The sequence below is a fragment of the Marmota marmota genome, unplaced genomic scaffold, assembly GCF_001458135.2.
Source record: "Marmota marmota marmota unplaced genomic scaffold, marMar, whole genome shotgun sequence".
In the NCBI taxonomy this organism is placed as follows: domain Eukaryota; kingdom Metazoa; phylum Chordata; class Mammalia; order Rodentia; family Sciuridae; genus Marmota; species Marmota marmota.
The window spans coordinates 90,944-103,727 of NW_026000059.1; the positions used below are offsets into that span (position 1 = coordinate 90,944).

At 32.4% G+C, this 12,784-nt stretch overlaps 1 protein-coding gene across 1 annotated transcript in view; it reads left to right on the plus strand.

Moving 5' to 3' along the window:
- Window positions 1-12,458, plus strand: part of LOC107160612 (zinc finger protein 420-like) — a 32,510-nt gene extending 20,052 nt beyond the window's left edge. Inside the window, exons 2-4 of the mRNA XM_015507277.2 lie at window positions 3,056-3,182; window positions 10,428-11,002; window positions 12,450-12,458. Coding sequence (XP_015362763.1) covers window positions 3,056-3,182; window positions 10,428-11,002; window positions 12,450-12,458 — 711 coding nt within the window. The remainder of the gene's footprint in view (window positions 1-3,055; window positions 3,183-10,427; window positions 11,003-12,449) is intronic.
- Window positions 12,459-12,784: the final 326 nt, after the last annotated feature.

Sequence of the window (12,784 nt, forward strand, 5' to 3'; positions counted from 1 at the left end):
AGGGTTTATTCATTTTGTTTATTGCTTCAAAGAACCGACTAGTTTTTTTTTCATCAATCCTTTATATTCTTTTATTCTTTATTTCATTAATTTCATCTCTGATTCATATTCTTTTCTTGTGCTCATTTGGGGAATAATTTGTTGTTGTTGTTATAAGGCTGGGAGATTGACATGTTAATTATTTGATTTGAATCTTTCTGGTATTTTATTTAGGAACACAACTGCATTTTCCTTTTAGAACTGCCTTTAGAATATCCCAGAAGTTCTGGTACATTGTATTTCTGTTGGTTGATTCTAAGATTTTTATCTCCTGATTTTTATGACATACATTCAAAAGTGTGTGATTCATCTCCATATGATTGTATACTAGCTTAATTTTTCTTGCTGTGGATTTTAGGCTATAATTATCTGATAAGATACAAGGCATTGATTCTACTTTTCTCTATTTGTTAGGACTTTATTTGTGGCCATAAATATGATTTATTTTGGAGAGAGTTCCATGATCAGGTGAAAATAAAGTGTGATCAGCTATTGTTACTCAGAATATCTTATAGATCCTTATTATTTCCATTTTATCTATAGTATGATAGAATGCAAGCCATTTGTTTTCTTTAAAATTAGGGTTGATTTTGTAATTGAAAGGTAGATATGGTCGTGTTAGATCAGTTTCATATGATTGTAGGGAAGGCAAATGGATACAGAAGTGAAGTGCAGAGGCAAAAGCAAAAACTGCTCACCTTAGATGCCAGCTTTATTTATATCAATAGATTACTTTAGGTCATTGGCTTCATTAGTACACATTGTTCATTGTCAGGTTACAGATTTAGCAACATTATGCAGCTTATCTCTCAGTTATATAATAAGTTACAATGTGCAACGTTATGAGCTTTGTGTAGCTCTCAAGAAAATCCATTGTAAAAAGTTACTGTTATGTTGGCAGCTTTAGGCTCAGTGAAACATTGTGGTGTCTAACAAGAGAGATCCTTTATTTCTAGGAAGTGTGTGCCTGAGATCAAGGTCAAGGCTGATAGACTCTAGCACAGAGCCTCCTCATAAAGGACATTATCATAGCAGCTAGGCATTGCACATGTATTAGTTATCTTACTAGTTCCAGGGAGTAACTGCAGAGCATTCTAAGGGTTGGAAACAGGGTGCCTGTTATCCCCCAGGAGTTTGCTCACCAGAGGAATGCTTCCCTGTATATTTCCACAGTCAGAATCCCTACAAATATCATAGTGAACTTGGAATAAAACTGTGGAAAACCTGTGGGAGTTGGATTTTGAAATAGTGATGTTAGTAATAAAATGATCAGGTAGCTATCTAAATTGGATTTTTGTCATGAGCCTATGTCTACAATATTCATAAGGACAATCTAAAAATAACATGTTAGATATCTTCTTTATGTTCTACTTATTAGTCAGGTTTCATTTTTCTATTATTTATTGTCAATATGGCTCATTTCTCATGCAGGTGACTGTCCCTTTTGTACAGTTGCTTCTGTGTTAGTACAGGAATATCAGATGTAGGTTTTGTTTGTTTTTCCCAGCACAATCTTGTGTCTAGGTGTGGTAGATACAAAAGTAGGGCTTATGTACTAGTGTAGATTGGAGCTAATGCAAGACTGAGGAGACTATAAAGTCCAGAGTACTGAATACATGGTGAGAGGGATGACACTGATCATCAGGGAAACAAGGTTTGATTTTGAGTTAGATACACAGGCAATTATAGAAGACATGTGTGTAAAATAGTACAAGATTGTGGTTGATCACATGGAATTCTTAGCATGTGTATTGAAGATAATTAATAATAACAAGAATAATAATGATGATGATGATTATAATAATAGGATATTACTTAAGATATGAGAAAAAATCATTTTAACAATAATAATGGTATAAAACAATAAATATAAGAAAGAGTGAGATTAGATTATTTAACAGAAAGAAATAATCAAGATTAGAAATACATTTGTGCTGGAGATGTGACTCCATGGTAGAGAAGTTGCCTTGCTTGTGCAAGAACCCAGGTTTAATTCTCACCACTACAAAAAAAAAAAAAAATTTAAAAAGGAATTTTTTTATTAGAGCATTATAGTTATACATATTAATTGTGTTTATTTTGACAAAATCATACAAGGTTCAATTTGATTTGCTCTCTTTCAATCCTCATTACCTTCTTTTATCTCCATCCTCCCTCCCAATATTCTCCCATCATCATGCCCACCCACAAGAATAGGATCCTAATTAGAATACAATATATCCCATGCTTGTATAGAACTAAGAAGAACCAATAAAATTAAATAAAACATGAAATTGTTTGAAGAGTGAGATAAGTTTATGCTGTTAGAAACATCACATATTTATACATGTATCAAAATTTTTATTGCATAAATATGTACAATTTTTATTTTATTATTAAAAATAAGTTTAAATTTAAAAAACAAAAATATTCAAACAAGATTGTTGTTGCTATTTGTTATTTTAATAATATACATAAATACCATAAAATATTTGAATTCAAATTCAACATTTACTAAAGTATTTACTAAAATAAATATTTCCTTTAGTTTTCTACCTCATTGCATTTCAAAAGTTTGTCTTATACCACTGGTATTGGAATCACTAGAGAGGTTGCTACATATTCAGAAAACTCAGTTACATCCCAGAACTATTGAATCATATTCTGCATTTTAGTAAATCTCTGATTCATGGTTATGCTGAGAATTCCCCTTCTTAATCATCATAACTTTCTCATCTGAGAGATATATACAACTTAGATTATGATATAAAATAACAAATGTATATTCTTGTGTTGATGCCTGAATTTTTATATTTTATTTCATAAAAGGGGAGCATATACACTCTTTTTGGACTTATGTCACTTTTTCTTCAGAGGTAGATAATGGTATCACTGTGTTTAAAAGTATCTTTATAAATAATTAAAGTCATCACATGAGAGTCTTTTTACAAACTCTCATCTCAACTTTAATTAGATCACAAACTCTGTGGATTATCATTTGGTCAATGTGCTATTTGTTTACCTATTCTTGTTTCAGGAACTGTTGACATTCAGGGATGTGGCCATTGATTTCACTGAAGAGGAGTGGGAATGCCTGCAGCCTGCTCAGCAAAAATTATATAGAGATGTAATGTTAGAGAACTACAGAAACATGGTCTTCCTGGGTATGTATAACTTCCATTCAGAATTCTTAATTATTGTTATTTAATTTTCTTCCCTTGCAGAATATCTTCTGGGAACTTCTCTGCAAGAATGAGTTTTAGGTTTGTGCTTTCAAGAAAAAGGCATTGTTTGGTACAGATAAGTGTTAATGATATTCCTTTGAGTCTTTAATCTCTTCCTTTCTTGGTTAGTTATATATTCTTCACTTTACATAAGTGGTACTTAGACGAATTCAGTGATGTAAAATATTGTGGCCTACACATAGCATTGGACACATTGAGAGGCCCAAATGTCAAGGAGGACATCAAACTTCAAATGTTGATGGAAAAGTTATCCACCAGAAAGTATTTTTTTAGAAGCTTAGGTTTATTTCTCTTGTTATCATTGAACACATATGCTCTATGTTTATCATGCTTTCAAATTCTTTAAAGTCTCCTTTTTTCTCCAGTGGTGTACCAGTACATTCAAATTAACCACCAAAACTCCCCTTAGCTTATGAGGATCAGCATGGTCTAAAAGAGATACCATTATTTGTGGGTCTCTAGGAAATTGATGCACATTTTTGGAGAACTCTAGGTCAAACCATTGTAATAAACTAATATTATAAAGCAGTCTCTCTAATAATATTCATATATTTATTCATTAAAATTTTCTTATTAGAGCTCTAAAATACTTGTAATGGATTTTCTGTGAAGTGAATCAAGGTTTTCAATGAATGCTCTTTTGGGGTCTGTAGTCACAGTTGCAAAATGTAGTTACATAAAAGGGCTTGTAAAATAGTATATCTGTGGTTATATACAATTTTGTTGGTTAAATTTTCTTTTTCTTCCATTTTATTGAATAGGTTTTATGTTGTGGAGTAGATTTTCTCACATAATTTGGTTCTGCTTTATTTTTATCCATTTTTTATGATTAGATGGCAATTTCCATTATTTTACAAATTAGGACAATGTAAGTTGAAATTAAGATATGCATGATCCTTGTTTCTATTGCCAATAAAATTACATGTGCTTTTACTTGCTTGCATAAATATTATTCCCTTTTAATGACATTTATATTTTATCTGTATTAGTTTTTCATTCTCCCTATGTACAGAGTAATGTAAATTTTCTATATGTTAATGTAATGGGGATAAAACCAGGCATGATCTAATAATGAGCTATGCCCCAGTCCCTTTCTATTTATGTTTGGAGGAAGGTTCTCACTAAATTACTGAGGATGGTCTTGAAATTGCAATCTTCCTGCCTCAGAATTCCTAGTACCTGGATTACGTGTGTGTGTGTGTGTGTGTGTGTAATGACATTTTTAAGGTAGCTTTAAAATATTTTGGAATTATTTTTATATTTTATGTGTTGTTTGAAATTTTAATCAAAACCACAAAACAAAACTTGCTGTCCACCATATCAAGTATATTGTTCAGTAATGTTAATTCAAATTTTTATGTAATATATCTGTAGAAAGTTTACATCTCAAAAATCAATACATAAATTCTTATGTAAACAAAGGCTCATTTCTATCTTCTCTCCTCAGTAATGCCATTCTCATTTCTGTTCAGAAAGTTTTTGTTTGTATGTTTGTTTTTGTTTTGTTTTGTTTTGTTTTACGCATCTTATATAAGTAGAATTCTGCCATATTTTTCTTTTTGGTAGGGACTTATTTCAGTTAACCTAATATACTGAAGATTTATCCTGATTATAGATTTTGCAAAAATTTATGGATTTTTTAACGTGAAAAAATTCTCTAGTTTCTATATTACAAATTGTCTCATCCACTTATTTCAAGGAATATTTGGTGTGCTTTCTCATGGTAGCTCTTTTAGATAATACTGTAACAAACAATGGCATGAAATGTTTTAATTTGCTACATATGCAAGAGATTATCACACTCCCAATTTAATATGCCTATCTGTTTAACTTGATGTCAGTACTACCCATTGAATATTGTAACTTATAATGTTTTTAAGTCATGACACAACATTCTCCCAATTTTGTTTATATTTTGAAATTTTGGGGGCTTTTCATACAATTTGAGATTCCATAAAATTTCTGGAATATGTTTTTCTGTTTGCAAAAGGAAATGGGAGTTTGATAGATATTTACATGAAGTCTCCAGCTAACTGAGGTGTACAAAGGTCTCTTAATTTTATCTTTCAATTCTGGAACAAGACCATGTTCAAGATTGTTCAACCAATTGCCACATATTTCTAGATTTTTGAGCATCCCTTCCACTTTTGATTTCTAACTTTATGCTATGATATTTACAAAATAATTTTACTATTTTCATACCTATTAACCTTTGTTTTATTCCTTACCAGTTGGTCAATCCAGTTTAATATTCTATTTGCTATTGAGAACATTTAGTATATAAGTCAAATATGTTTAAAGTATTTTTCAAAGTTTTTGTTTTGTGATTACCATTTTGTTTGACTTTTTCTTACAGTAAATGGGGATTAGTGTCTCCTAGTATTATAGTGTTGCTTTCTATTTCTGTATTTACTTTTTTTAATCTTACCTTTTTAATGTCTGAGAAGACTTGAAAATATATCTATTCTCATGGCAGTATTCTAAGGAAAAGTTCTTTTTATCTTTGTATAATCTACTTTGCCTCTTTTTAAATTTTTTTTTTTAATTTAGAATATATTTTATGCCATATAACTTCTTGTTTTAAATGGTTTCTGTATCATAATTTGGCAACCCCAGCTTTTTTTTTTTTTTTTGGTGATTTTTGTATGTAACACTCATATTTTCTTGCTTTCATCTACTTCTTTCCTTAGATTTAGAGTTCCCTGTAGATTACATACAATTAAATTTCTTTCAGATTTATTATTTTTTGAAATTTTTATTTGTTCTTTTTAGGTATACCATAGTAGATATATGTATTTTGACATATTTTACATACATGGAGTATAACTTCTCATTCTTGTGGTTATACAAAATGTGGGGTTACACTGGTTGTGTATTAACATATGAATATAGAAAAGTTATATCTGATTCATTCTTCTTTCTTTCTTATTCCCATCCCACTCCCTTCCCTTCATTCCCCTTTGTCTTATCCAAAATGAACTTCTATTTTTGCCCACCTTATTGTGTATAAGCATCTGCATATCAGAGATAACATTCAGTCTTATGAAGTAATATTTTACTTCCTCTATATTTAATACACAACAGTCACTTCTAAACATCTGTACAGACTAGATTTTTCAATTAAGGACTCAATTTGTCTACTACATACATGACAGTCTTGAATAAATTGCACATATGTAACAAGAGTCCTAATTTGAAAATGTCTTCAAAATATGATCATTCTGGCCCTTCCCCAACCCTGTGAACTCTAATGATCACATTTTTAGAAGACAATTCTTCCCAAGAATTTTAACACAAAACATACAAAACTTGTTTACTCATTATACTTTTGTCATACACTGGCAACCTCTTTAACAGCTAGAAAAGCTAGATGTAGATTAGGACTTGTTGGTCCTTTATATACACTAAGTACACAGCACAGTAAAACAAAACCCACAGACATAGGAACAGTGGTTACTCTTGCCTCATTGTAAGCACACTGGCATGGTGCTCCAGAGAATCAGCACACAATATGTATTACTCAACAGGGGTTTTGGCTATTTCCCCACCCCCAAAAAAATTTTTATATAAATTAAAAAAAAAATTTATACAATGTGTTATATTTACTTCTACTTTTGACATATATTAAGTACATCTAGAAAGTCTAGATATTTCTTTTAAAAAGTACTTAGCATTAGTAATTAGTACTTAGTAATGAGGAGTAAAATACACATACAAAATAATGGTTATAATATATGAAAAATTTCTTTTACATATAACCAGTCTGGCACAGGACAATTTCTTCTTGTGGTCCAAGTCTTCGTGATGTTTTCTAACCCACTGAAAAAAAATGTGGATAACTGCCACTGCTAGATGTGGTCTAAAAACTCCATTTCAAGATCAATTCAAGAAGATGTTTCTGATTTTTTAAAACAAATGGCCATTTTCAAGACATTATTATGTAACTCTATTATATGTTGTCAAACTGTTTACATTTAGAATATCCAGATGTGTGGCCTGGGGATGTGGCTCAAGCAGTGATGCGCTTGCCTGGCATGCACGGGGCGCTGGGTTTAATCCTCAGCACCACATAAAATAAAATACAGATGTTGTGTCCGCCAAAAACTGAAAAATAAATATTAAAAAATTCTATCTATCTCTCTCTCTTCTCTTCTCTCTCTCTCAAAAAAAAAAAAAATGAATGTCCAGATGTGGCAAAAGTTTTAAAAGTTGAGAACAGCTTTTTCATATTATATACACAGGCCTTGTACAACAGGCCAGTAAATCTACCTGAAGTGTGGTAGACATTTTCAATTGATCAAATATGGTATGTTACCCTACAGTTTTTCTCTTTGGTTGAATAAACACCAAATACCCAAGGGTGTTCACCCTTCCACCCATCATGTTCCAGGGCTTCACTCACATTCCAGGATGGATAAGGCCTTTGTTTTCCTTGTCAGGACAAGTTGTATTCTTGTGAAGCCCTCCTGGAGTGGTCACTGAGAGCCCTAGTCTGTGCTGATTGGCTGCACAATCCATCATCCACTCACCTTCTTAGGCCCTTAAAGCCCCTGATGGCCTCTAGGCATTTGGTTGGCCACCAGTCTTCTTGACATGCCATGCCCCCACCATACAGAGTTGCCATTTTCTCAGTGCTGGCTTTGGCTAGGATGGACAGGATTGGGCCAGGAGATTTGGCAGCCCAGAGATCCTGGGTCTGAGGTTCTATAGATCATTGCCATTATCAGGTCATCCAGGCAGGGGGAGAGGCTTTTAGGTTCTTCACAGCCTTGGCCAACCAGTGGACAGTAACATTGGGAGCTCCAGGGGTCTGCAGGGCAGAAACTTTAGGCTTTTCATGGGCTCCCCAGCTCCTCACTACCCTGGGGCTGGAGCACCCCAGAGCACCCTAGGGAGCAGGCCATGCTCCATTTTTTACCACACTCTGTGGAATTAATTCAGCAATTCTTTTTTCCTTTTTAGATTTAATTTTGTTAGTAAAGCTTTTCCTTTTGATTTGTGGCTTGCAATAATGCATTAATAATCAAATGAATTTTTAAAAGTGAAGAACTTGCTACTGTTACTTTGAAAGTTGTTTTCTATATTTCTTATAATTGTTTTTCCTACTTTGCTTAATGCTTTAACTTGTGGCTTATCACTTTTCATAATGGCATACTTGAATTTCTCTACCACTTCCGTTTATATATTCTATAGGTTTTTAATTTTGCACAGGATCTCACTATGTTGCTAAAACTGGACTTGAGCTTATGGGCTTTCTGCTCAGCCTCTCCCAGATGGCTAAGATTACAGCTTTACACACCATGACTGCCTCTTTCAGACATTTTTTTCTTGAGGAATTATTCGCATTCACAATTTCTGCTTATTTATATTAACAATCTTTGTCTAAATTTAGTTATCTAATCTCCCTTCAAATGTTTACTTAGTGTAGTTTTGGGTAATTTATAACTCTCACTATCCTAATGTTCAATTCCTAATGTTTTGGGGTTTTTTTGTTGTTGTTGTTACTTTGATTAAACCACGGTTTCCTTTATCTTTATGTGCTGTATATTGTTAATTGATTTGTCCATTAAAAAAAAACGGACAACAGTAGATTATATAGTCCTTGTGGAAAATAGTTTTAAAATAAATTTTAAAAGGCAAGTATAGTGCTACTAGCTTGTAATCCTAGCTAATTGGAGGCCATGCAAAAGATTTCAATTTTGAGGCAAGTCACAGAAATTTAGGAACATCATGTCTGAAACAATTTTAAAAGCTGTGTTGTAATTTAGTAGAATAGAACCCTTGGGCTTAATCCCAAGCACAACACATAAATAATTAAAAGTAGAATGACCTCATGATACAGAAATGCCAATATTAAATATGTATCCATAAGAAATGAAATCAGCACGTGGAAGAGATAGCTCCACTATTGTGTTCAGTGAAAACATTGTTCTCAATATTCAAGATATGGTCTCAACCTGTGTGCCCATCAATGATCAAGTTAGTAAAATTGTGGTATTTATATGCCATTGCTATTTACATATAAAAATATCTTGCCATTTAAAGTAACATAGGATGAATATGCAGGACTTTGCATTAAGTGAAATAAGGCAGATACAGAAAGTCAGTTGCAGGAAAATTTGACTAACATGTGGAAGTCAGAAATCCACAGAGTAAAATTGTGGTGACCAGGTACTGTGTTTTGTGGAGTGTTGGCATATTGTTAGTCAAAGTTTAGAAATTTTTATTTGAATGGGCATAAGAAGGTCAAGAGTATTTTTGTATCACATGGTGAGTATGTTATGTTCTTAGTAAGTACTAATAGAATGAATGCAATACTTTGTTAAGCACAAAACTGATAAATATATGAAATAATGCATGTATTAATTCACTTCATTTAGTCATTTCACTTTATATATATATACCTTAAAATACCATGATATACTTAGCAAATACACAAAGTTGAATTTTTCAATAAAACAAATCAGCAAATAACACAAATTAAAAAACATAAAAAACAACTTATTAGTTTTGAGTGCCATGTTGGCTTCATCCAAATAATATGGATGTAGGCTGTGTAAGGTTTTTATTCCCTCCCAAACTAGTTTTCATGGAGAATTTTCTAGACATATTGTGTATTTTTCTTTTTAAAAATTTTGTCCTTATTTTTTTAAGAGTCCATAGTCTCTTTGCTCTTGTTGGATCTGTGGTATTATCATCCAAAATCTATCTGTTATTTCCAGATCTCTCTGTCATGGTAGATGGAAAGTAGTTTTCAAACACTTCAAGAAAGCCGCAAATGCTTGTGTGTCTTTTATATTTTTCTTATTCTACTGAGAATGAAGGTAGCTGGTGGATTTTTTCTAATTGCACAATGCTATATTGTGGAGAAGCAATAGCTGTATTTGGAAAAAGTTACATTTTTTTCTCTATACTATATTATTCTCCTTAGTAATATAATCATCTTGGATACTATGGTATCTACAATAGTTTGAGTAATTTTCACAAGGTAATTTTTGTCTGTACATTTTTACTTATATATTTCTGGAGTAATGATGACCTTCGATTTACTAATATGCTATCCCACTGATTTCCTTACATTGTGATAATTTCATATCTTATCTATGCAAAATATATTAATCCCAGTCTAGTAAGTAAAATAATTTCTATATTGGTTTATTTCAGGCATGGCTTCTCATTATATGCAAGAATTTTCACAAGAACAGGGCATAAAACATATATTTCAAAAAGTATTAAATGGAAAATATGGAAATTATGAACTTGACTATTCACAACAAAGAAAAATATGGAAAATTGTAAGTGAGAATGAACATCAGAAATTATATTATCAAAAGTCAGCCCTTATTCACCACCATAGAATTCATATTGAAGAGAAGCCCTACAAATTTAAAGAATGTGACAAAGCTTTTAATGAAAAATCTCACCTTATTTGCCATCGGAGAATTCACACTGGAAAGAAGCCCTACCAATGTAAAGAATGCGGCAAAGCATTCATTAAAAAAACACACCTTATTCACCACCAGAAAATTCATACTGGAGAGAAGCCCTACAAATGTACAGAATGTAGCAAATCTTTCATTAAAAAAATGCACCTTATTTATCACAGCAGAATTCATACTGGTGAGAAACTCTACAAATGTACAGAATGTGACAAAGCTTTTAGTAAAAAATCAAGACTTATTCGCCACCAGCGAATTCATACTGGAGAGAATCCCTACCAATGCAAAGTATGTGACAAAGCTTNCCTGTTTTACTGCAGCTGCCACGACTTGCTCTTGTTCATTAATGTCTCTACATAATTTAATATATGTGTTTAAATCTTCATGTTTCCATGGTCTAATGATATCTCTGCACCAACGATTCGCTTGCTCATAAGCCAGGTGTTTTAGTAATGGCATTGCTTGTTCTGTATTCCTAAAAACTCTGGTAGCTGTTTGAATAAGCTGCCAGCATACTTCCAGCTGCCGGCTGATGAATACTGGAGAAAACAATTATAAGAAACAATTATAAGAGGCTTTACATTCAATTTTAATGTTTTAAACTTTATTTCTTGTACTGTGGGTTAAATTTAAGGATGCTTAACCACTGAGCTGCATTCCCAGTCTTCCCCCCTGGCCCTTTTAAATTTTGAGGCAGGGTCTGCTAAGTTGCCTAAAACCTCATTAAGTTGCTAAGGCTGACTTTGAACTTGTGAAAATTTTTCCTCAGCTTGCCAATGTGCTTGGGTTACAGGCATGGGCCACCATGCCCAGTTTACAGTGCATTTTTACCTATATTCACATTATGTATGCAACATGATAATGAATATAAGTGAATGTTAATATGTTAACACTGTCATATATTGAATCATGTCATTATCTCAAAGATATCACAGTTTTCCACTTGACTAAGGGATTTATGTAACAGACATACTATTGGATAAATAGTACTGTAACATCTCTTAATTATTTAACACATTAATCAAACTTATTTGGGAAATATAATTTGCATAAATCAAATTGTTATAGTTTTTCTGTTTGTGTTTGTGGAGATATTAAGACAGTTATAAGAATGATATAGAGAGATGAAAATGAGCCCTAGATCTTTATATTTTGAATTACAATGTTAATATCTTACCTTATAGAATGACAGTACTCCTAAAGGCTGGGCATCTCTGGAAAGTCATAAAATTTCCCAATCAGGTGGATTATGAACACCCCAGAGACTAGGATCCTACAGTGCATATTTTGTTTTAAGGAGTCATTGAAGAGAGAGATATTCTCAGTGCTTGCATGGGAAATCCTGTGGTCAACAAGAAACTGGCCTATCATGGCTCTTGGCATGTTCGGTAGAGAAAAAAGACTGAGGAAGACAAGCATTCCTCATAAACTAAATAAGAGTAACTCCTGACTGACCTCCAAAAATTTAGAAAAACAGCCCAGAATAGGACCACCTGTTTAGTCTTGGACACCCCACAAGGAAATATGACCAGAAAAAAAAGTTTAAAATTATATAAACTTTTAAAACTCCTACAATTTATTTTATTAGGTATCTTTTGATTTTAGAGACCTCTTTTATTCTACTTTATAATATATAAGGGCTATTACAGATTGTATGATAGATAGTATATGGCATGCTTTCCCAGTACATCTGCACATCTCAGTCCTTATATTGTAAACTAAACCTGTCCCCTTTTAGGTCTTACAGGTACAGTAGCACATGTCTCCACACAGAAACACACAAAATTTGATTCAAATGAACACCAAAAACACACAAAAATTATCCTATATTTCCTCCATGTGTTAGCACTGTGGGTCAACAAAACACCCACAAACTTTGATTTCATTTAAATTAACTTGGATATAAAACATTGCAATCTAATGATAACTTTTCTGGGCAAGAGAACTGTGGAAATAGTAATAATGTGTGTGTAATTTTTTTAATTTATTAATTTATTTGTTTGTTCAAATTTGTTATCCGTAACAGCAGAATGCATTTCAGTTCTTAGTACACAAATGGAGTACAATTTTTCATTCCTCTGG